The 24,977-nt window shown below is 47.0% G+C and overlaps 1 protein-coding gene across 1 annotated transcript in view; it reads right to left on the bottom strand.

Moving 5' to 3' along the window:
* The window catches only part of LOC311111669 (unconventional myosin-Va-like), a 48,090-nt gene that overhangs the window by 5,992 nt on the left and 17,121 nt on the right, over window positions 1-24,977 (bottom strand). The window contains exons 7-28 of the mRNA XM_084154458.1: window positions 24,749-24,830; window positions 23,455-23,562; window positions 20,573-20,679; window positions 20,027-20,292; window positions 19,862-19,943; window positions 18,876-19,016; window positions 16,856-16,981; window positions 16,535-16,618; window positions 14,240-14,392; window positions 13,312-13,409; window positions 12,818-13,013; window positions 12,294-12,505; window positions 10,533-10,689; window positions 9,093-9,332; window positions 8,654-8,902; window positions 7,841-7,934; window positions 7,374-7,522; window positions 7,070-7,183; window positions 6,673-6,807; window positions 6,497-6,553; window positions 5,941-6,168; window positions 3,710-3,810 (exon numbers count right to left, since the gene is read on the bottom strand). Coding sequence (XP_084010584.1) covers window positions 3,710-3,810; window positions 5,941-6,168; window positions 6,497-6,553; window positions 6,673-6,807; window positions 7,070-7,183; window positions 7,374-7,522; window positions 7,841-7,934; window positions 8,654-8,902; window positions 9,093-9,332; window positions 10,533-10,689; window positions 12,294-12,505; window positions 12,818-13,013; window positions 13,312-13,409; window positions 14,240-14,392; window positions 16,535-16,618; window positions 16,856-16,981; window positions 18,876-19,016; window positions 19,862-19,943; window positions 20,027-20,292; window positions 20,573-20,679; window positions 23,455-23,562; window positions 24,749-24,830 — 3,179 coding nt within the window. The remainder of the gene's footprint in view (window positions 1-3,709; window positions 3,811-5,940; window positions 6,169-6,496; window positions 6,554-6,672; window positions 6,808-7,069; window positions 7,184-7,373; window positions 7,523-7,840; window positions 7,935-8,653; window positions 8,903-9,092; window positions 9,333-10,532; window positions 10,690-12,293; window positions 12,506-12,817; window positions 13,014-13,311; window positions 13,410-14,239; window positions 14,393-16,534; window positions 16,619-16,855; window positions 16,982-18,875; window positions 19,017-19,861; window positions 19,944-20,026; window positions 20,293-20,572; window positions 20,680-23,454; window positions 23,563-24,748; window positions 24,831-24,977) is intronic.

The raw sequence follows: 24,977 nt of genomic DNA, 5'->3' as shown, positions 1-24,977 counted from the left end.
GTGGTGGACTAGAGGAGGTGGGGTGGTGGTGGACTAGAGGAGGTGGGGTGGTGGTGGACTAGGGGAGGTGGGGTGGTGGTGGACTAGGGGAGGTGGGGTGGTGGTGGACTAGGGGAGGTGGGGTGGTGGTGGACTAGAGGAGGTGGGGTGGTGGTGGACTAGGGGAGGTGGGGTGGTGGTGGACTAGAGGAGGTGGGGTGGTGGTGGACTAGAGGAGGTGGGGTGGTGGTGGACTAAGGGAGGTGGGGTGGTGGTAGACTAGAGGAGGTGGGGTGGTGGAGGACTAGGGGAGGTGTGGTGGTGGTGGACTAGAGGAGGTGGGGTGGTGGTGGACTAGGGGAGGTGGGGTGGTGGTGGACTAAGGGAGGTGGGGTGGTGGTAGACTAGAGGAGGTGGGGTGGTGGTGGACTAGGGGAGGTGGGTGGTGGTGGACTAGGGGAGGTGGGGTGGTGGTGGACTAGAGGAGGTGGGGTGGTGGTGGACTAGAGGAGGTGGGGTGGTGGTGGACTAGGGGAGGTGGTGGACTAGAGGAGGTGGGGTGGTGGTGGACTAGAGGAGGTGGGGTGGTGGTGGACTAGGGGAGGTGGGGTGGTGGTAGACTAGAGGAGGTGGGGTGGTGGTGGACTAGGGGAGGTGGGGTGGTGGTAGACTAGAGGAGGTGGGGTGGTGGTGGACTAGAGGAGGTGGGGTGGTGGTGGACTAGGGGAGGTGGGGTGGTGGTGGACTAGGGGAGGTGGGGTGGTGGTGGACTAGAGGAGGTGGGGTGGTGGTGGACTAGAGGAGGTGGGGTGGTGGTGGACTAGGGGAGGTGGGGTGGTGGGGGACTAGAGGAGGTGGGGTGGTGGTGGACTAGAGGAGGTGGGGTGGTGGTGGACTAGGGGAGGTGGGGTGGTGGTGGACTAGAGGAGGTGGGGTGGTGGTGGACTAGAGGAGGTGGGGTGGTGGTGGACTAGGGGAGGTGGGGTGGTGGTGGACTAGAGGAGGTGGGGTGGTGGTGGACTAGAGGAGGTGGGGTGGTGGGGGACTAGAGGAGGTGGGGTGGTGGTGGACTAGAGGAGGTGGGGTGGTGGTGGACTAGGGGAGGTGGGGTGGTGGTGGACTAGAGGAGGTGGGGTGGTGGTGGACTAGGGGAGGTGGGGTGGTGGTGGACTAGAGGAGGTGGGGTGGTGGTGGACTAGAGGAGGTGGGGTGGTGGTGGACTAGGGGAGGTGGGGTGGTGGTGGACTAGAGGAGGTGGGGTGGTGGTGGACTAGAGGAGGTGGGGTGGTGGGGGACTAGAGGAGGTGGGGTGGTGGTGGACTAGAGGAGGTGGGGTGGTGGTGGACTAGGGGAGGTGGGGTGGTGGTGGACTAGAGGAGGTGGGGTGGTGGTGGACTAGAGGAGGTGGGGTGGTGGTGGACTAGGGGAGGTGGGGTGGTGGTGGACTAGAGGAGGTGGGGTGGTGGTGGACTAGAGGAGGTGGGGTGGTGGTGGACTAGAGGAGGTGGGGTGGTGGTGGACTAGGGGAGGTGGGGTGGTGGTGGACTAGGGGAGGTGGGGTGGTGGTGGACTAGAGGAGGTGGGGTGGTGCAGTTCATGACATGACAGACATGGTCTAGTCTCATGCTGTGTGTGTGTGTGTGTGTGTGTGTGTGTGTGTGTGTGTCAGCTTGTTCTGCTTAGTATACTGAATAAATGTGTGTTTAGAACAGGGGTTGGAACCGGTTCAGGGAACAGAACGGAAAACCGAAAAATAAATAAATTTTTCAAGGAACAGAATCAGAACAAAAGTGATCTATACTGTTACGGAACAGAACCATTATTTTAAAAGCATGGAACCGGTTAATAACGTTCTTTTACTTTCCATGCATTTTTTTCCAGTCCGAACATTTACATTTGACATTTTAGTCATTTAGCAGACGCTCTTATCCAGAGCGACTTACAGTTAGTGAGTCCATACATTTTTCATACAACAAAGCGCATATGCAAAGCCCTCACACTCTGTCACTCAGAAACGTATTCCAGTGTCTGCCTGTGTGTGCGTGTAGGCTACCTGCCCCTCAGAAGCGTAGTCTACTAGCCTACTGACGTTACACGCCTGATTCAGAATTGTTTTATTAGAGAAGAATGGATTAACCTTTTCAATGCTAGTTAAGGACACTATAGTTATCATGTTTCACATTGGATTTATTAACTACAAAAAGGTACTATAGTTATCATGTTTCACATTGGATTTATTAACTACAAAAAGGTAAGACGTGTTTTGATTTTAATTCTGGTGCCGCTCTGCACAAACAAGCTTGTTAGCTAGCTAGCTGATCCAACGTTAAGACAACTTTCTGAAGTTCAAAGACATTCAGAGTTCCTTCATATAAGCCGCTCTTCCGAAGGTATAATTCTGTGGGCCTAATTCAGATGATGCATGTCATAACAACAAGATGCCCAGATGTGTTTCAAGCCTCCTCCAGCCTCTCTCATTCTCTCCCCACCCGCAACATTTCAGTCGCATCCAACACCCTACACTCGTCTGTCCAACGCATGAAAATAGCTTGTCCGCTCCATAGCAAGCTGCTGTATCCTCACTGATTGGTGAAGTCATTTAATGTTGAGCTAACTGTAAAAATGTCAATTTCAGAGGTTTAAAAAGGAACAGAAAGGAATGATTTAAACCGTCACTTTTTGTTGGGTTCGAACCGGTTCAAAACGTTTTTCTTCTGGTCGGAACAGTGGAACAGAAACAAAAAATGTATGGTTCTGTTCAGAACAAAACGATTGGAAAATAATATTGGTTCCAACCCCTGGTTCAGAACAAGCAAAATTAACAAAATCTGAAATGACAAGGATTCTTAATGCAACTTAACACATAGGGTGGTAGCAACATGATGGAACTAAGTAACACAACACAGGGAAACACATGGTTGGTAAAGATGCAGGTTTGGTTCCATGCAGAAGAAGACATTTCATAGAGCTGATTAGTAATTTAGAGTCTGTGCATCATTCATGCCTAACCCTAAACCCATACGGAGGCTAACCTAGCATAGCCTCAACATGCTAGTTAGATGACCAATGCTATGTAGGCTAACCTAGCTATGCTTAATCTCCATGCTAGTTCGATGACCAATGCTACGGAGGCTAACCTAGCTTAGCGTCATCATCATACTAGTTAGTAGGCCGGCTTATGCCGCCTTTGCCGCTTACAGTACAGTACAGGTTAGGCATCGCCTGGCGTGCAAAATAAGCAGACCCACTGCTACTGAAGCAAACCTAGCTTAGTTTAATCACCTACATAATATAGCATTAATATAGCATTCAATATCAGCCAGCCATCATCAACTGTATTAGCCTATCCAATAAAAAGCCTCCACTCAGTCTTGCTCAATCCCCATTGGTCAGCGTGGCCATGCATGCTCCGCCTCATGATGCAAAGGCCACATCTGATTGGTTACCTGAGCCGATTAAGGAGCTCATTGGCTTCTAATGGTTTACGCAAGAACCTGGGAGATCTGTGCAAAACAGAGAGAGTAGTTCACACATACACAGTTCTCAAACACATACAGATCACACACACACACCAAGTGTACTCATGGAGTACGTCACACATACTGGTGGAGAGTCCTCCGTGGCACTCTGGGGGGGAAGAAGGGAAAGGGGGAGAGAAAGGTAAAGAGGGTGACAGAGAGAAGGAGATAGAGGGGGAGGGAAAGCGAGAGAGGGAAAGAGAGAGATGTACCTGTTGGTCTCTTTGAGTCCTAGATAAGCCTGAGTGATTGCACCAGAGTCCTTCATCTTATGGACATCATCTACATAGTGCACTGGCTCTGTCATTGTCTCCTTGATAGAGGGATGACATGGAGGGGGATGAGAGAGAGTGAGAGAAAAAGAACCATCAGTCATGTAGATAAGACAGAAAACAGAGAGTCAGAGAACAGAGCAGACAGTATGACACTATTATTCCACTTTAATCTTGACCCATCCAGTATTGTGAACCTAAAGACTATACATACGGTGGGGTTACATGCAAATAATCAGTGGCACGTGTGTGTGTGGGCACGTTAAGCTAGTCATTCCCAGAGCATGCAGTCAGCAGGGGAGTTCTAGTACCTTCTCATCCTTTAGGAAGACATGGGAGGAGAGAGAGACAGTAGAACAGAAGAGAGAAGAGACTGGAGTGTTAGAAGCATTGTTAGTGCAGTGGACAGACATGAAAGGGTTTGTGTGTGTGTGTGTGTGTGTGTGTGTGTGTGTGTGTGTGTGTGTGTGTGTATCTCTGCAGGTCTGTGCATGTGTCAGTGTGTGTGTTTACACGTGTCTGTGTACAGTGGGGAAAAAAAGTATTTAGTCAGCCACCAATTGTGCAAGTTCTCCCACTTAAAAAGATGAGAGAGGCCTGTAATTTTCATCATAGGTACACGTCAACTATGACAGACAAAATGAGGGAAAAAAATCCAGAAAATCACATTGTAGGATTTTTAATGAATTTATTTGCAAATTATGGTGGAAAATAAGTATTTGGTCAATAACAAAAGTTTCTCAATACTTTGTTATATACCCTTTGTTGGCAATGACACAGGTCAAACGTTTTCTGTAAGTCTTCACAAGGTTTTCACACACTGTTGCTGGTATTTTGGCCCATTCCTCCATGCAGATCTCCTCTAGAGCAGTGATGTTTTGGGGCTGTCGCTGGGCAACACGGACTTTCAACTCCCTCCAAAGATTTTCTATGGGGTTGAGATCTGGAGACTGGCTAGGCCACTCCAGGACCTTGAAATGCTTCTTACGAAGCCACTCCTTCGTTGCCCAGGCGGTGTGTTTGGGATCACTGTCATGCTGAAAGACCCAGCCACGTTTCATCTTCAATGCCCTTGCTGATGGAAGGAGGTTTTCACTCAAAATCTCACGATACATGGCCCCATTCATTCTTTCCTTTACACTGATCAGTCGTCCTGGTCCCTTTGCAGAGAAACAGCCCCAAAGCATGATGTTTCCACCCCCATGCTTCACAGTAGGTATGGTGTTCTTTGGATGCAACTCAGCATTCTTTGTCCTCCAAACACGACGAGTTGAGTTTTTACCAAAAAGTTATATTTTGGTTTCATCTGACCATATGACATTCTCCCAATCCTCTTCTGGATCATCCAAATGCACTCTAGCAAACTTCAGACGGGCCTGGACATGTACTGGCTTAAGCAGGGGGACACGTCTGGCACTGCAGGATTTGAGTCCCTGGCGGCGTAGTGTGTTACTGATGGTAGGCTTTGTTACTTTGGTCCCAGCTCTCTGCAGGTCATTCACTAGGTCCCCCCGTGTGGTTCTGGGATTTTTGCTCACCGTTCTTGTGATCATTTTGACCCCACGGAGTGAGATCTTGCGTGGAGCCCCAGATCGAGGGAGATTATCAGTGGTCTTGTATGTCTTCCATTTCCTAATAATTGCTCCCACAGTTGATTTCTTCAAACCAAGCTGCTTACCTATTGCAGGTTCAGTCTTCCCAGCCTGGTGCAGGTCTACAATTTTGTTTCTGGTGTCCTTTGACAGCTCTTTGGTCTTGGCCATAGTGGAGTTTGGAGTGTGACTGTTTGAGGTTGTGGACAGGTGTCTTTTATACTGATAACAAGTTCAAACAGGTGCCATTAATACAGGTAACGAGTGGAGGACAGAGGAGCCTCTTAAAGAAGAAGTTACAGGTCTGTGAGAGCCAGAAATCTTGCTTGTTTGTAGGTGACCAAATACTTATTTTCCACCATAATTTGCAAATAAATTCATTAAAAATCCTACAATGTGATTTTCTGGATTTTTTTTCCTCAATTTGTCTGTCATAGTTGACGTGTACCTATGATGAAAATTACAGGCCTCTCTCATCTTTTTAAGTGGGAGAACTTGCACAATTGGTGGCTGACTAAATACTTTTTTCCCCCACTGTATATGCGTGTGTGTGTGTATGGATCCCTCCATGTCTCCTACCTTGTGCTGCATGGCCTCCTTCTGAGAGACCAGTTGGGATCGTAGAATCAGCACCTCCTCTTTCCGCACCTCCAGCTCCTCGCAGGAAGAGTTCAGTTGGTCCATGAGAACTTTGTAAGGTGGACTTCCTGGTGCACCTGCCCCAGCGCCTGCATTACCCAGCAGGCTCTGCCTCATGGCGGTCAAGTCGTGCTTCAGCTTCTTGTTCTCCGAATCCAGCTCCTGGCGCTGTGAAATAAAGATGGATGCCGCCGGCGACAGGCAGAGAATTAATACACACCCATAGAGATGGCAATGTCAATGCTAAAATGGGTTATATATATATATATATATCATCTAGAGATCTCTATCTATCTCTATGTACACAGCACACTCACCCAGCTAATACAGTCCCAAATCAACCCCTAGCCCCGTGATGGGCAACTGGCAGGCCCCGGGGCCCTTGAGCCACGAGCTGTTGCCCACCACTGCCCTAGGCCCTAAGTCCTAGCCCCCACCCACTACCCACTAGAGTAGATGAGTAGATTGGATATCTATTCGGATTCCAATACAATACCTTGAGCGACTCGTACTCCAGTTCTGCTCCACGAGATTTCCTATGCTCCTCATCATCCTGACACACAGACAGAGAGACAGAAAGAGCGGTCCGACAGTAAAGTAAGTAAGAATGTGGTTGTAATACAGTAATACTGCATAGTATTGTAGTAATATTGTGTAGTACTGTCGCTGTACCCTGACTCTAGCCCGCTGGAACTGCTCCTCCTTGTTCTCGAGCTCGTTGCGGAGAGAGGATTTCTCCTGCTCCAGCTCCGTCACGCGCTTCTGCAGCTTCAGAGTCAGAGACGTGTCCATGCCCCGGGTCACATCCTGTCACAACAGGAAGTGAGGTCAGAGACAGGAAGGACACTGACAGGCGGAGCTTCGGGGCATCATCAGGGCATTAAAGACATTAGCTGTCAACACTAAAATGTTACAGAACGTTTTTTACTGTATGATTACCAATTCTGCAGGGTTGTAGTTGTAATAACTGTTAAAATAACTACAGAACAGTTTGAAGCAACATAAACAGGTTTTTGTAACATTTTCTAATGGTTAGAGGATGTTCCTGTCTAAGTCCCACCCCACTCACTTCTCCATGTCGGGAGCTTTCTTCTGATTCGGCGAACTCGGAGTTGTAGGTGCACTCTGATCCGTTGCTGCTGTGGGTGGAGTCTGTTCTCCTGTGGCCGGGCTTGGGCACACTCTAAAGAAAGGAGGGGCAAGGGGACGTTAGTGTGTATGTGTGTGTTTGTGTTGTGGTGCAGTGTGTTTGTGTTGTGTGTGTGTGTAGCATGGTGGGGTGGTGTGGCGTGTCTGTAAGTGTGTAAGTATGTGTGGTATGGTTCAGTCCAGTGAGTGTGAAAATGTTGACATGCTATACGTGTGCCTCCTACCACAGAGAGTGTGATTTCTTCCTTGAGGTCGTCGTAGCGTTCCTCCAGTCTCAGGTGTTCTGTTAGGAGGTTCTGGTAGCGAGACCTCTCCTCGTTCAGATCGCTCTCCAACTGCTGAGTCTCCTCCGCTAATGCACGAGCCATTTTCTCTGAGAGGGGGAGGAGGGTGAGACGGGGAGGGAGGGAGATTGAAAGGGGGTAGGGGGGAGAGGGGGAGGACAGAGGACAGAGAGAAGAAGGGAAAGAGGGAGAGGGGGGAGAGAGAGGAGAAAGAAGACATTTTCAGCATGCGTGGGGAACATATCATAAATTCTCTGTATGGAACTTCAACAATGAATGTGATTGGTCTAAAAGTATTAACACGGAATGTGATAGGTCTAAAGATAGTAACAGTGAATGTGATTGTTCTAAAGCTAGTAACAGTGAATGTGATTGTTCTAAAGCTAGTAACAGTGATTGGTTGGTACCTGTCATCTGCTGGCTCTGTTCTTTGATCATTCGGTTCAGGTCGTCTTTCTCGGTCTTCAGCAGACCATTCTGCTCCTTCAGCTCTGCTACCATCTACACACAAAAGAGAACATACTTAAATAAAGTCTACCACAGCCTATTGGTCAGTAATCCATCAATTTGAGAATACTAGCAGATCTGGGTCAAATAGTTTCAAATACTTAAAGATGCACTTGATTAGCTGGACCAATGTGCAGAGTGGGTGGAGTTTGAGAACATTTCCATTGGTTCCAGTGTACAAGGTGAGACAAATCAAGTGCATCTTCAGTATTTGACAGATGTTCTGTATCTGACCCAGGTCTGGACCCTAGGGACATTGGGGATGAGTTGATTTCCCTGGGCTTCTGGAGGACTGCTCTACTGTACTGCACAGCTAGCACTAGTCTACCTGCTCTCGACTACTAGTCTACCTGTCTCACCTGCACCAAGGCAATGGCCTCCCAGCCCGCCATGTGCCCAGTCTGCAGTAGATTCCCCTGGGTCCTAAACCATTGAACCACGACACAAACACTGTATCCTCTGGCAAAAACATCTTTACACATTCTTATACAAACTTGTCACATTTCTATAGGGCCACTATGGGGAATATGTATGAAAGGGAGCCATTTCACTTAAATATATCTGAGAAGTGACTGGAGGAGAGAAGATGAAGAGATGACTTGAGTAGGTGAGAAATGTTCTATCCCACCACCCTCCTCACCCCACCTCACCCTCTCCCTAACCCCCTCCTCACCCCACCTCACCCTCTCCCTAACCCCCTCCTCACCCCTCACCTTTTCCATCTCATCCCTGTACTTGGTAGCCCAGTCCTCTATGGTCTTCTTCTCTTTCTGGGTGGTGGTCAGCTCCTTCCTCAGCTTCTCCAGCTCCTCCAGAAGGGAAGTGACACGGTTGGCGTTGTTCTTGGCTTCCTCTTCTATCCCCTTCAGCTTAGACACCTCCACCTTCAGCTTCTCACTCTCCACCGCGTGGGACGTCTCCAGACAGTTCAGCCGCTCGCTAGTCACACGGTTGTCTTTAGCCTGGGGGGAGGGAGAGGATGAGGGGAAGGAGAGAGAGAGAGGTAGGGTTAGTCCATTTTAATGTAATGTGTGAAGATGCATATTCTATTATTTTTGAGCAGTCACTCTTGGAGGAGAGTTTGTTATTAGGGTGGCTACTTCCAGCTGCAAAAAGATCAAAAATGTCCGCCTGGTTTCCACAGAGCCTCACCTGTTCGTCTAACTTCCTCTGCAGCTGCATGATCTTGTTCTCCATGCCGACGTTAAGCTTCTTGAAGTGTTCAACGGAGCGGGCCTCGATTTTCAGCTTCTTTAGCTCTTTCTTGGCCTTCATCCTCCTGATGCAGCACTGCAGATAGACGATGGCTCGCAGGGAGCGCTTGTACCGCTGTCTGGCCAGCCAGCCACGCACGTGTTTCTGGATGAACACAGCTTTGTGGTTACGCAGCAACTGTGGAGAGAGAGGGAGAAAGAGAGAGTTAGTTCCTGTGAATGTAATGTGAGCGTTCTGGTGTTGCTGAACTCTTATTGGTCTCCTGGGCTTCATCTTGCTGTTAATCCACAACAACAGGAGATCTATCTACTTTCTACCTAATATAACAGACGAGTGATGACAGAGACAGAGACAGAGAAAGAGAGGCAGAGAGTGAGAGAGCAGCAGAGAGAGAGAGACATATACAGATGCACAGAAAGATAGAGACAGAGTGTTGATAGAAAGACAGAGAGAGCAATAGAAAGTGGTATCCTAGCAGGGTTATGTTAAAGAGGTCAGCTGTGTGTGTCAGTCAGTGGGACAGTCCCTAACTACTGCCATGTCACCTGACCCTAACATGGCCCCAGTGACCAGAGAGACACCAGCCTAGTTCTCTCCCTAGCTCCCAGTGACCAGAGAGACCCCAGCCTAGTTCTCTCCCTAGTTCCCAGTAACCATAAAGACACCAGCCTAGATCTCTCCCTAGCTCCCAGTGACCAGAGAGACACCAGCCTAGTTCTCTCCCTAGCTCCTAGTGACCAGAGAGACACCAGCCTAGTTCTCTCCCTAGTTCCCAGTAACCATAAAGACACCAGCCTAGATCTCTCCCTAGCTCCCAGTGACCAGAGAGACACCAGCTGAGTTCTCTCCCTAGCTCCCAGTGACCAGAGAGACACCAGCTGAGTTCTCTCCCTAGCTCCTTGGGAGTGGTCCAGGTATGAGGGTGACTGGTGACTCACGTCCATCCAACGTTGCACTGGAGTTATTTATAAACCACACTGCTGACAGACATGCAGGAGGGCTGCGTTATTAGCTGGCAGTGCTAGGAGTGTGTATGTGTGAGTTGGTTCTTCTATCCTTGTGGGGACCTAAAATCACAAAATCTCCCCCCACAAAGATAGTAAAACAAGGAAAAAGGCTATTTTAAGCTTAGGGGTTTGGTTTAGGGTTACAATTAGGGTTAGGGTTACAATTAGCGTTAGGGTAAGGGGCTAGTGGTTAGGTTTAGGGTTAGGAGTTAGGTTTAGGGTTAAAGTTATGATTAGGGTTATGGTAAGGGAAAATATAATTTAATGGAAATAAATGTTAGGTCCCCACGAGGATAGAAGAACATAACGTGTGTGTGTGTGTGTGTAGTGTATGTAGTGTGTGTGTGTATATAGTGTATGCGTCTCTCACCCCTTGGTATTTCTGTCGGGCCATGTATGCTCTGAGGATAGTCTGCATGACCAGGGCAGCAGCCTGCTTCTGGAGGTACAGTTTCCTCTGGACACACATCCTCTGGAACTTCTGGATGGTGATGGCTGCCAGGGTCTGACGCATGTACTTAACCAGACTGGGGGAGGAGAGAGAAAGAGGGGAGGCAGGGGAGAGAGTGAGAGAGGGGAGGGGGACAGAGGAGGAGGAGAGAGGGGAGGCGGACAGAGGAGGAGGAGAGAGGGGAGGCGGACAGAGGCGGCAGGAGAGAGAGAGAGAGAGAGAGAGAGAGAGAGAGAGAGAGAGAGAGAGAGAGAGAGAGAGAGAGAGAGAGAGAGAGAGAGGAGGCAGGGGGGAGAGGAGAGGCAGGGGGGAGAGAGAAGGGGGAGAGGGGAGGCAGGGGAGAGTGAGAGAGGGGAGGGGGAGACAGGGGAGAGAGAGAAGGAGACAGAGGAGAGTGAGAGCGAGAAATGGAAGATGGACAGAGGAGGCCAGGGGAGAGAGAGAGAGAAAGGGAAGGTGGACAGAGGAGGCAGGGGAGAGAGAGAGAAGGGGGACAGAGGAGGCCGGGGGAGAGAGAGAGAAGGGGGACAGAGGAGGCAGGGGAGAAAGAGAGAGAGAAGGGGGACAGAGGAGGCAGGGGAGAGAGAGAGAGAAGGGGGACAGAGGAGGCAGGGGAGAGAGAGAGAGAGAGAAGGGGGACAGAGGAGGCAGGGGAGAGAGAGAGAGGAAAGGGGGACAGAGGAGGCAGGGGAGAGAGAGAGAGAGAGAGAGAGAGAGAGAGAGAGAAGGGGGATAGAGGAGGCAGGGGAGAGAGAGAGGAAAGGGGAACAGAGGAGGCAGGGGAGAGAGAGAGAAGGGGGACAGAGGAGGCAGGGGAGAGAGAGAGTAGGGGGACAGAGGAGGCAGAGGGAGAGAGAGAGAGAGAGAGAGAGAGAGGGAAGGTGGACAGAGGAGGCAGGGGAGAGAGAGAGTAGGGGGACAGAGGAGGCAGGGGAGAGATAGAGAAAGGGAAGGTGGACAGAGGAGGCAGGGGAGAGAGAGAGAAGGGGGACAGAGGAGGCCGGGGGAGAGAGAGAGAGAAAGGGAAGGTGGACAGAGGAGGCAGGGGAGAGAGAGAGAAGGTGGACAGAGGAGGCAGGGGAGAGAGAGAGAAGGGGGACAGAGGAGGCAGGGGAGAGAGAGAGAAGGGGGTCAGAGGAGGCAGGGGAGAAAGAGAGAGAAGGGGGACAGAGGAGGCAGGGGAGAGAGAGAGAAGGGGGTCAGAGGAGGCAGGGGAGAGAGAGAGAAGGGGGACAGAGGAGGCAGGGGAGAGAGAGAGAAGGGGGTCAGAGGAGGCAGGGGAGAGAGAGAGAGGGGGGTCAGAGGAAGCCGGGGGAGAGAGAGAGAAGGGGGACAGAGGAGGCAGGAGAGAGAGAGAGAGGGAAGGGGGACAGAGGAGGCAGGGGAGAGAGAGAGAAGGGGGTCAGAGGAGGCAGGGGAGAGAGAGAGAGTGTAGTTAGGGTAAGTGGTGAAACATGCTGTTGAATTACTATAATTTACCCACCAATAACCTCCAACTGATCGGATTAACAAATCAATCAATCAAATCACAAATAAATATTTGTAAAATGTTACCACTTCCTACAATACATCAGACAATTCTGATTGGCTCCTTTTCAGGAAGTCACACAGTCTAAACTGCTTTTATCTGCATTGTGATTGTCCAGAGGGTGTTGAGTGACAGGTGTGTGCTCCACTGACCAGCGGGCCTGGTGTCCGCGGGTGTATCTCTGGATGGTGATGGCGGCATGCTTCTTGCGGAGGTACTTCTTGCGTACCAGCCAGCAGCGGATGGTCTTCTGGATGCGGACGCATGCCTTTCTCAGCTTATCAGCCCTCAGCTTCTCCAGGTAGGCAACCTGACCAGCCCTGAAGAAGATCTTAGTCTTACCAAACTGGTACTTATCCTGGTCCTAGAGAGAGAGAGGAGAGAGGAGAGAGGGATGGGTGGGAAAGAGACAGACCACGTGTTTTAGAGGATCAGTTTCAGCAAGGTGAGGTCCAGAATTGCTCATTTTGACCACAGTAATCAACTAATCATGCAATTAGTTTAATGAGCTGTGTTTACTAGGGATGGGAGAAAAAGTGTGTCACCACTCCGGCCCCCGAGGACTGGAGTTGACCATCCCTGACATAAATAGTTGGGATGTAAGATGATTTGTAGATCTTTGATTCTACGCAGTCTGATTGCAATGTAGTCGATCTCAAACCCTTGACCCTCGTACCTGCACTAGTTTCTCCAGGACGTTCCTACAGGTCAGCCTCCTGTCCGACAGGACGTCCTTCTGCTTCATCAGAACCCGGTAACGACTGAAGAACTCCTGGTAGGTCCACCTGGATGGGAAGCCTGCGGCTGAGATGCGGATGGTTTCAAGAACACCACAGGCTCGGAGCTGCTGCACCGCTCGCTTAGGGTCAAACCTAAAGACAAAATTCACCTAACGTTAGGGTCAGACCCACACACAACATTCAGCTCAACCTAAGGGTCAACCTAAAGACAACGTACACCTAACATTAGGGTCAAACTTAAAGACAACATTTCACTAATGTTAGGGTCAAACCTAAATACAACATTCACATAGTTAATCAAACCATACCAGCCAAACTTGGAGAGAACCATTCAGCCTCATAACATCACAATTACATCCACCTAACGTTATCTTGCCAAGTCAGATGGTACTATGGCAATTTAACCAGAGATTAGTATGCAGACACTTACGTGAAGGGGAACTTGAGGTCATTGGGCTTGATGCAGCGAACATAGTGAGGAGTGGTCGCATTCAGAGTCTCCATCAACATTGCCAGAGAGTTACGGAACTACAAGAGGAGAGGAGAGGAGAGGAGAGGAGAGGAGAGGAGAGGAGAGGAGAGAGGGAGAAGCGGACAGAGAAGGAGGAGAAAGAGTAAAGACAGGAGATTATTAAAGTGCTTCATTTTTACATTTCAGCTATTCTGACTCTGGTTGGCAAGTCACAATGCTGGTCTGAGTGCCTGTAGGGGTGTGTGTGTGTGTGTGTGTGCAGTGGTGTAAAATACTTAAGTAAAAATACTTTCAAGTACTACTTTAGTAGTTTTTTTTGGTATCTGTACTTTACTATTTTTATTTTTGACAACTTTTACTTCACTACATTCCTAAAGAAAATAATGCACTTTTTACTCCATACATTTTCACTGACACCTAAAAGTACTCGTTACATTTTGAATGCTTAGCAGGACAGGAAAATTGTCAAATTCACGCACTTATCAAGAGAACATCCCTGGTCATCTACTGCCTCTGATCTGGCGGACTCACTAAACACAAATACTTTGTTTGTAAATTATGTCTGAGTGTTGGAGTGTGCCCCTGGCTATCTGTACATTAAAAAAAAACAAGAAAATGGTGCCGTCTGGTTTGAAATAATTCATACTTTTAGTTTTGATACTTAAGTACATTTTATCAATTACATTTACTTTGATACTTAAGTATATTTAAAACCAAATACTTTTAGACTTTTACTCTAGTAGTATTTTACTGGGGTGACTTTCACTTTTACTTGAGTCATTTTCTATTAATGTATCTTTACTTTTACTCAAGTATGACAATTGGGTCCTTTTTCCACCACTGTGTGTGTGTGCATGCATGCGACTGTCTCTATGATGCAGTCTACCTGGCAGCCAACAGTCTTCTTGTGCTCCTTGCTGCTTGCTCCAGGTCTGATCTCTTTTGGTTTGACGCTGAGTCGTGTTCTACCTCCTGCAGCGGTCCCTGTCGGACTGGTCGCCTTCTCCTCATCCTGAAACAGCTCCACTAGCAGGTCCAACTACACACACACACACACACACACACACACACACACAAGCATGCACACAGGCACGCAACCGCACACAAACATTTGTACACACACAAACATGCCTCGTCATTGCAAATAAGACACTGTTCTTAATTGACTTACCTGTATAAATAAAGGTAGCAGCAGCCAACAGACAGTTACGTCACAAACTTGTTAAGCTAACAGTTAGCCATAGGTATATGTGGGTGGTGGCTAGGCTAGGCTAGGTAACAGTGCTAATAATGTTTGTGGCTAAAGCTGCAGACAGACTGGCTATTAACAGAATGGTACAACAAGACAACAGGAAACTCTGGACAGAAAATGTGTGTAGTCTAATTAATACATATTTTTAGTTTTTTGGACCAATAACAATGTGGACCAATAAAAGCCCTTGATAAGGAATGAGATGATGCTGAGCAGCGGCATCTAAACATTACATGATAAGTATAATAAGGTCTATAGTATAACAGACAAGTCTATGGAATTGTTATCATCAGCTTATTCATGCAATCCTTTATATCTAACAATCTAAAATGACAACAAAGAATGTTATGGTTCGAGGAGAAAGCGATTGGTTAGTGTGTTCTCTGTTGGTTAAGTTGTAAATGGGGAGGGGGCCACAGTGCAGCCTTTCAAAAGGGGTTCAGTCCTCCAGCTGTGTTCTTGTGTGTGTGTGTAGAATGCTGCTATGCTGCTTCTATTCGGCAGGGTTTCCCAGACTCGGTCCTGGTGAACCCACAGGGTGCACATTTAGATTTTTGACCCAGGCACTACACAGCTGATTCAAATCAGCTTGATGGTGAGTTTATTATTTGAATCAGCTGTGTAGCGCTAGGGCAAAAACCAAAATGTGCACCCCTTGGGGTCCCCAGGACCGAGTTCGGTAAACACTGCTTCAGCTCCATTAAGCAGGATGATACAGCCAAAACATCTCAACCCCCCCGAGAGGTAGTCTCCAGTGCTGCAGCGCCCATGCAGCCTCACCCCCTACACCCCACACACTTAAGTGCCATTAGAACTATTGTGAGACCACAGTGACGAAGAATGAATGGTGTGGGTTAGAGAGTCAGGGAGAAAGAGACGATGCAAGGATAGAAAGAAAGAACTAACAAAAGGTTGAGACAGAAAGAGGTAAATGGGGCAGCAGAATGTTTACCTTTAGCTGTTTAAGGGTTGTTGTCATGATGGGACAGACACACATGGACAACAGATGTAAACAACAACAACACAACAACAAAATAAAGATTAACCAAAAATGAAAGAAACCAAGGAAATCAAAATCATTGCAGTATATACATCTAAAACACATTAAAAGTATATTCATATAAAACTATGAATCCAAACAAAAAGGGCCATCAGATCAGACAGGGTAGGTGTCATGGTGTCTACTGCCGAAGGCTGTTTGTAATGACAACACACCATTCAAACATGGCATCAGACCATAGACGTGGCACTATGTCTGTCGGCTCAGACAGCATAACACATGACTGAGCCATCTCTTTGCTGATGGTAGGCAGAAGGAATGTGTGTTTCTTGTAGACATAAACACACACAGAACCTCTCTCTTTCTCTCGAACACCATGATGATGGGTTGAACTGCTAGATTTCTAATTAAAGAGTCATTATCACGTCTACACCATTACTGGTTAGTCAAGCTGGTTTCCATGACAACACACACACAATTACACGCACAAGCACATACACACACAGTATTGCCATGGCTGATTGTTCCAGTGTAGTTAAACCTTGTGTGTGTTTAATGTGTTAGGGGGTTAAAGGAGTGTTTTAACCCTTACCCCGCTCTGCTGCTGCTGGCCTCTACAACAGAACAACGGGCAGAGTGAATCTTTATACACACACACACGCCCACACTTACACAGACACACACACTGCAAGGCCTATTTGGCGGAAAATGTCTCCCATTGTGTACATATCATCATTACACCACATGGACAGCAGAGGGTGCTGTTTCTCCTGACCTTCACTGGGTTCCCTGTCGGAGGTCATTCAGTGAGACAACACTGAGACTGTCAAACACACACACTAGTGAGAAAGTCATCGATCGTGTGTGTGTGTTACCAGTTGAATGTGTGCGTGTTTGTATTTGTGTGTGTGTTTTGCAGGGACACACACCTTGCTGGCCTTCAGGACATTGATCTGCTCTTCATTCACTGTGTCCTTGTTTTTCTCCAGAAAGCCATCACACTGGTACTGCACCTGGACACAACAGTTAGAAAATAAGGTTATTTTGCTGACACTTTAATACAAAGTAATTTACAGAACTGTCAACTTGGACTCAGATTATCAATCAGAACAGCATTCATTTTATTCATAGAGTGAACCCGCTCACTTCCCGCTCTCTGTAACCGGACACTGATACTAAAACAGAACTCAGCAGTACTGGGTCAGCCAAGACGTCAACACTGCACACACATAACACACAGTGATCAGCACCTTGTCAGCGAAGTGTTGTATGATGAAGGCTTTGTTGGACATGCGAGGTTTCTCAAACAGAGAGCAGGTCTTCAGATGGGTGTTGTACAGCTTCTGGGCCCACGAGTCATCTGAACCTTTAGGCATCTGGACACACAGAACACTGGTTCACACTAGGTACTCTATGTGTGTGTGTCTGTGTTATGGGGGTGTGTGTTATGGGAGTGTGTGTGTGTGTGCCTCTGCATTATGTATGTATGTATGTATGTATGTATGTATGTATGTATGTATGTATGTATGTATGTATGTATGTATGTATGTATGTATGTATATATATATATATATATATATATATATATATATATATATATATATATATATACACACAGTGGGGAGAACAAGTATTTGATACACTGCTGATTTTGCAGGTTTTCCTACTTACAAAGCATGTAGAGGTCTGTAATTTGTATCATAGGTACACTTCAACTGTGAGAGACGGAATCTAAAACAAAAATCCAGAAAATCACATTGTATGATTTTTAAGTAATTAATTTGCATTTTATTGCATGACATAAGTATTTGATGCATCAGAAAAGCAGAACTTAATATTTGGTACAGAAACCTTTGTTTGCAATTACAGAGATCATACGTTTCCTGTAGGTCTTGACCAGGTTTGCACACACTGCAGCAGGGATTTTGGCCCACTCCTCCTTACAGACCTTCTCCAGATCCTTCAGGTTTTGGGGCTGTCGCTGGGCAATACGGACTTTCAGCTCCCTCCAAAGATTTTATATTGGGTTCAGGTCTGGAGACTGGCTAGGCCACTCCAGGACCTTGAGATGCTTCTTACGGAGCCACTCCTTAGTTGCCCTGGCTGTGTGTTTCGGGTCGTTGTCATGCTGGAAGACCCAGCCACGACCCATCTTCAATGCTCTTACTGAGGGAAGGAGGTTGTTGGCCAAGATCTCGCGATACATGGCCCCATCCATCCTCCCCTCAATACGGTGCAGTCGTCCTGTCCCCTTTGCAGAAAAGCATCCCCAAAGAATGATGTTTCCACCTCCATGCTTCACGTTGGGATGGTGTTCTTGGGGTTGTACTCATCCTGCTTCTTCCTCCAAACACGGCGAGTGGAGTTTAGACCAAAAAGCTCTATTTTTGTCTCATCAGACCACATGACCTTCTCCCATTCCTCCTCTGGATCATCCAGATGGTCATTGGCAAACTTCAGACGGGCCTGGACATGCGCTGGCTTGAGCAGGGGGACCTTGCGTGCACTGCAGGATTTTAATCCATGACGGCGTAGTGTGTTACTAATGGTTTTCTTTGAGGCTGTGGTCCCAGCTCTCTTCAGGTCATTGACCAGGTCCTGCCGTGTAGTTCTGGGCTGATCCCTCACCTTCCTCATGATCATTGATGCCCCACGAGGTGAGATCTTGCATGGAGCCCCAGACCGAGGGTGATTGACCGTCATCTTGAACTTCTTCCATTTTCTAATAATTGCGCCAACAGTTGTTGCCTTCTCACCAAGCTGCTTGCCTATTGTCCTGTAGCCCATCCCAGCCTTGTGCAGGTCTACAATTTTATCCCTGATGTCCTTACACAGCTTTCTGGTCTTGGCCATTGTGGAGAGGTTGGAGTCTGTTTGATTGAGTGTGTGGACAGGTGTCTTTTATACAGGTAACGAGTTTAAACAGGTGCAGTTAATACAGGTAATGAGTGGAGAACAGGAGGGCTTCTTAAAGAAAAACTAACAGGTCTGTGAGAGCCGGAATTCTTACTGGTTGGTAGGTAATCAAATACTTATGTCATGCAATAAAATGCAAATTAATTACTTACAAATCATACAAGGTGATTTTCTGGATTTTTGTTTTAGATTCCGTCTCTCACAGTTGAAGTGTACCTATAATAAAAATTACAGACCTCTACATGCTTTGTAAGTAGGAAAACCTGCAAAATCGGCAGTGTATCAAATACTTGTTCTCCCCACTGTATTTATATATATATATGTATATGTGTGTGTACGTGTGTATGTGTGTACTTTGCACTCTTCGTCCAGCAGATCTAGTACTCCCATCTTGGCCTCTATGAGGTTGATACATGGCTGGTTATCATAGAAGTCTATCAGAGTCCAGGGAATCTGCTCCTTCAAATACTCCTCCTGCTCCAGCTTGAACACATGCTGTAGAGAGGAGGAGGAGAGAGAAGGGGGGAGAAGAGAGGAGAGGAGAAATGAAAATACAGGAGAGGAGAGGAGGGGAGAGAGGAGAGGAGAGGAGAGAAGAAGAGGGGAGAGAGGAGAAGAGAGGAGAGAAGAAGAGGGGAGAGAGGAGAAGAGAGGAGAGAAGAAGAGGGGAGAGAGGAGAAGAGAGGAGAGACAAGGTCAGCATGTACAGAGAGCATCACATTGTAACTCTGCATCAATAATAAAATATATAAATCTATTTATATTGTTTTTTTGGAATACTTTTACACACAAGAGGGTTATTTAGACAACGGCATCACAGGAGTTCAGTTTCAGACAGGACACACACAGTTTTCTCACCATGTTAAACAGGAGTTCAGTTTCAGACAGGACACACACAGTTTTCTCACCATGTTAAACAGGAGTTCAGTTTCAGACAGGACACACACAGTTTTCTCACCATGTTAAACAGGAGTTCAGTTTCAGACAGGACACACAGTTTTCTCACCATGTTAAACAGGAGTTCAGTTTCAGACAGGACACACAGTTTTCTCACCATTTTAAACAGGAGTTCAGTTTCAGACAGGACACACAGTTTTCTCACCATGTTAAACAGGAGTTCAGTTTCAGACAGGACACAGTTTTCTCACCATGTTAAACTGGAGTTCAGTTTCAGACAGGACACACACAGTTTTCTCACCATGTTAAACAGGAGTTCAGTTTCAGACAGGACACACAGTTTTCTCACCATGTTAAACAGGAGTTCAGTTTCAGACAGGACACACAGTTTTCTCACCATGTTAAACAGGAGTTCAGTTTCAGACAGGACACAGTTTTCTCACCATGTTAAACTGCTGTTGTAGCTTCTCGTTAGCATAGTTGATACAGAACTGTTCAAAACTGTTGATCTCAAACGTCTCAAACCTGGAGAGCAGAGGAGAGGTCAGAGAGTGATTGTCTCACACACACACACACACACAAACAAGCACAGACACACACCCACCCACCCATAGATATCCAGGACTCCTATGAAGGAGTGCTGTTTGACAGTGGCGCGCAGAGATTTGTTGACGTGGTCCACGATCCAGTTGAAGACTTTGGCGTAGATGTGTTTGGCAAGCGCGTCGCGGGCATTGGAGGCTTGCAGCCGAGGGATGGGCTTGATGTAGGTCTCCTGGGCTGTCTTCAGCTTCTTGTGGCACAGCCAATGAGACATGTCCTGGTAGGTCACGCCCATCAGCTCACAGAACACCGTCAGGTGGCGGTTATTGGGCTGAGAGGGGGGAGAGAGAGGGATTCATGGTCATTTCAATCAATTGCTCAATTAATCTTTCTGCTATTCTTCCCATCTCCTCGACCCTTCTCAACCGTATTGGAGAAGGTCCAAGGTCCCTCCCCTCAGACCTTCTTCTCCAATGGGTTTTGAGAAGTAGGTGAGGAGAGAGATGGGAGGAATTGAGTCAAGACAATTTGAGAAAGAGCCAATGATTAGGAAAGGTCAGAGGTTTAATAATAGAGGTTAGAGGTCAGAGAGGTTGGAGGTGTCTCCTCACAGGTATGATGCTGCTATCAGAGTCTCGGTCCTTGATCTCCACGTTGCCCAGATGTAAGATGGCCGCCAGGACCTGGAACAGCCCCCTCTGGTTCAACTCGTTGATGCCTGAACACAAATACACACAAAAACAATACTATCAAAATCAACACTATACTAAAAACCAAATGGGACTGAGAGTAAATGACTGCCTGGGAAATGTTAACGTGTGTGGTGTGGTGTTTGTGTGTGACCTAGGACATTAGGGTAGCCTAGCGGTTAGAGCATTGGGCCAGTAACCGAACGGTAGCTGGTTTGAATACACAAGTCGACAAGGTGTAAATCTGTCTATGTTCACTTCAGCAAGGCACTTAACCCTCATTTGCTCCAGGTGCGCAATACTACTATGGCTGACCCTGTGTGTATATATTACCTAGCAGTGAGAAGGAATGTCAGGTGTGTATATATTACCTAGCAGTGAGAAGGCATGTCAGGTGTGTATATATTACCTAGCAGTGAGAAGGAATGTCAGGTGTGTGTATATGTTACCTAGCAGTGAGAAGGAATGTCAGGTGTGTGTATATGTTACCTAGCAGTGAGAAGGAATGTCAGGTGTGTATATATTACCTAGCAGTGAGAAGGAATGTCAGGTGTGTATATATTACCTAGCAGTGAGAAGGAATGTCAGGTGTGTATATATTACCTAGCAGTGAGAAGGAATGTCAGGTGTGTATATATTACCTAGCAGTGAGAAGGAATGTCAGGTGTGTATATATTACCTAGCAGTGAAAAGGAATGTCAGGTGTGTATATATTACCTAGCAGTGAGAAGGAATGTCAGGTGTGTATATATTACCTAGCAGTGAGAAGGAATGTCAGGTGTGTATATATTACCTAGCAGTGAGAAGGAATGTCAGGTGTGTATATATTACCTAGCAGTGAGAAGGAATGTCAGGTGTGTATATATTACCTAGCAGTGAGAAGGAATGTCAGGTGTGTATATGTTACCTAGCAGTGAGAAGGAATGTCAGGTGTGTATACAGTGAGGGAAAAAAGTATTTGATCCCCTGCTGATTTTGTACGTTTGCCCACTGACAAAGAAATGATCAGTCTATAATTTTAATGGTAGGTTTATTTGAACAGTGAGAGACAGAATAACAACAACAAAATCCAGAAAAAAACGCATGTCAAAAATGTTATAAATTGATTTGCATTTTATTGAGGGAAATAAGTATTTGACCCCCTCTCAATCAGAAAGATTTCTGGCTCCCAGGTGTCTTTTATACAGGTAACGAGCTGAGATTAGGAGCACACTCTTAAAGGGAGTGCTCCTAATCTCAGTTTGTTACCTGTATAAAAGACACCTGTCCACAGAAGCAATCAATCAATCAGATTCCAAACTCTCCACCATGGCCAAGACCAAAGAGCTCTCCAAGGATGTCAGGGACAAGATTGTAGACCTACACAAGGCTGGAATGGGCTACAAGACCATCGCCAAGCAGCTTGGTGAGAAGGTGACAACAGTTGTGGAAGAAACACAAAAGCGCTGTCAATCTCTCTCGGCCTGGGGCTCCATGCAAGATCTCACCTCATGGAGTTGCAATGATCATGAGAACGGTGAGGAATCAGCCCAGAACTACACGGGAGTATCTTGTCAATGATCTCAAGGCAGCTGGGACCATAGTCACCAAGAAAACAATTGGTAACACACTACGCCGTGAAGGACTGAAATCCTGCAGCGCCTGCAAGGTCCCCCTGCTCAAGAAAGCACATATACATGCCCGTCTGAAGTTTGCCAATGAACATCTGAATGATTCAGAGGAGAACTGGGTGAAAGTGTTGTGGTCAGATGAGACCAAAATCGAGCTCTTTGGCATCAACTCAACTCGACGTGTTTGGAGGAGGTGGAATGCTGCCTATGACCCCAAGAACACCATCCCCACCGTCAAACATGGAGGTGGAAACATTATGCTTTGGGGGTGTTTTTCTGCTAAGGGGACAGGACAACTTCACCGCATCAAAGGGATGATCGACGGGGCCATGTACTGTCAAATCTTGGGTGAGAACCTCCTTCCCTCAGCCAGGGCATTGAAAATGGGTCGTGGATGGGTATTCCAGCATGACAATGACCCAAAACACACGGCCAAGGCAACAAAGGAGTGGCTCAAGAAGAAGCACATTAAGGTCCTGGAGTGGCCTAGCCAGTCTCCAGACCTTAATCCCATAGGAAATCTGTGGAGGGAGCTGAAGGTTCGATTTGCCAAACGTCAGCCTCGAAACCTTAATGACTTGGAGAAGATCTGCAAAGAGGAGTGGGACAAAATCCCTCCTGAGATGTGTGCAAACCTGGTGGCCAACTACAAGAAACGTCTGACCTCTGTGATTGCCAACAAGGGTTTTGCCACCAAGTACTAAGTCATATTTTGCAGAGGGGTCAAATACTTATTTCCCTCATTAAAATGCAAATCAATTTATAACATTTTTGACATGCGTTTTTCTGGATTTTGTTGTTGTTATTCTGTCTCTCACTGTTCAAAGAAACCTACCATTAAAATTATAGACTGATCATTTCTTTGTCAGTGGGCAAACGTACAAAATCAGCAGGGGATCAAATACTTTTTTCCCTCACTGTATATTACCTAGCAGTGAGAAGGAATGTCAGGTGTGTATATATTACCTAGCAGTGAGAAGGCATGTCAGGTGTGTATATATTACCTAGCAGTGAGAAGGAATGTCAGGTGTGTATATATTACCTAGCAGTGAGAAGGCATGTCAGGTGTGTATATATTACCTAGCAGTGAGAAGGAATGTCAGGTGTGTATATATTACCTAGCAGTGAGAAGGAATGTCAGGTGTGTATATATTACCTAGCAGTGAGAAGGAATGTCAGGTGTGTATATATTACCTAGCAGTGAGAAGGCATGTCGTGTTGTGCACATCTCTTTAGCGTCGTCCACTCCATCGATGATCGGGTTCCGACCCTGGTTGGTGCAGTGGAAGTCATCAGCACTACCTGCATGGACACACAAAAACACACACACACTAAATCAACAGTGGTTAATCAGTAGCCTATAGAAAGTCTTATATTCTATTCAACTGTTTAGAGCAGCTGACCAGGAGAATACTGCTACATTAGGGTCACTGGGATTATACAGGGCCCAATCCTGACCTGATGTTTGAGTGTGATACATTGAATACTCTTGTTAATACGTGCACGCAGAAAGTGTGCACACACGCACACTCCCAAAACAAAGCCTTCCCTAGATTAAAGCAACCATAGACTGTTGCCTGGCAACTCAGGGCTGATATCACCGTGACAACCCCTCCATTCTGGTGGTGTGTCTCTGCCAAGAGGCCAGCTGAGAGAGACTAGGGCAGTGTGTGTGTGTGTGTGGCAGAGATTAAGTGTGTGTGTATGTGTGTTTGTGCAACAAACAGCCTCGTTAGATGACACAGTCTCTCTTTCTGCCATCTCACACACATGCGCTCTCCCTCCATCTCTCTCTGCAGGCAGCTGGGCACTGCCTCACACCCACAACATGAAGTTTGATCGAATAGGAGCTCTACTGTAGTTAATATGATCCCACAGTTAATATGACTCAATATGGCTGCTGTCTGTCCTCACGTTTCTGTTTGTTTACAAATACACTGTACTATTTCCTCTACCCCTGTTACACATCTCACCTATATGATCACGGAGAACGACTGGGGCACTATTTTTATTTATCCATTTGTCATTTATTGATATCAATAAATTGCTTGACGACTCATCCTGAATTTAATTCCACTGCTCGACCGATCGCTTCATACATTCAGTCTGAAACTGCCATCCCAGAAGTCATTTGTGCCGACTTCAAAATGAGGATCGTTGTACAAAACAAATTCATTAACGATTGGATCGTCTCAAACCAATCACAGTATCAAAGCCAATGACGTGATTCATGATTTGTGTACGCTGGGCTCAACCCATTGGAATCGGGACCAATCAGAACGGTTAGAATGTGTTCACATTCTATGTATTGAGGGAGGAAAGCAAATCCAGACTCATGGTGGAGAAGAAACTCTAGTGGGCGTGGTGTTTGGCCGGAGCCATGTGGATGGGTTGTCAGGCTAATTAATAAACAAATAGATAGATACGTTTCAAAGCTTAGGAAGCGTCCAACCATCCAATGGAGAGTGTGTGTTTGTGTGTGTCTTACCTAGCTTCAGATTCTTGAACTCTGGTAGATGGGAGGACGCACACAGCTGATAGAAGATGTGATAGTTCCTCTCCTCGTCCGCCTGCACAGACAGACCAACAGACAGACCGACAGACAGACACACACAGTCAGGCAGTTTCAGATAGTGTGTTCTATACAGCCAGCAGATTCCAGTGTGCAATGTTGTATACAGACAACAGAACACTGTCATGCTGTTTAGAATCTCGTA

This window comes from Coregonus lavaretus (assembly GCF_964263955.1).
Source record: "Coregonus lavaretus genome assembly, chromosome: 37".
Classification (NCBI taxonomy): domain Eukaryota; kingdom Metazoa; phylum Chordata; class Actinopteri; order Salmoniformes; family Salmonidae; genus Coregonus; species Coregonus lavaretus.
Note: the sequence above shows the minus strand (reverse complement) of the source record. Positions and strands in the feature narration are given on the sequence as shown.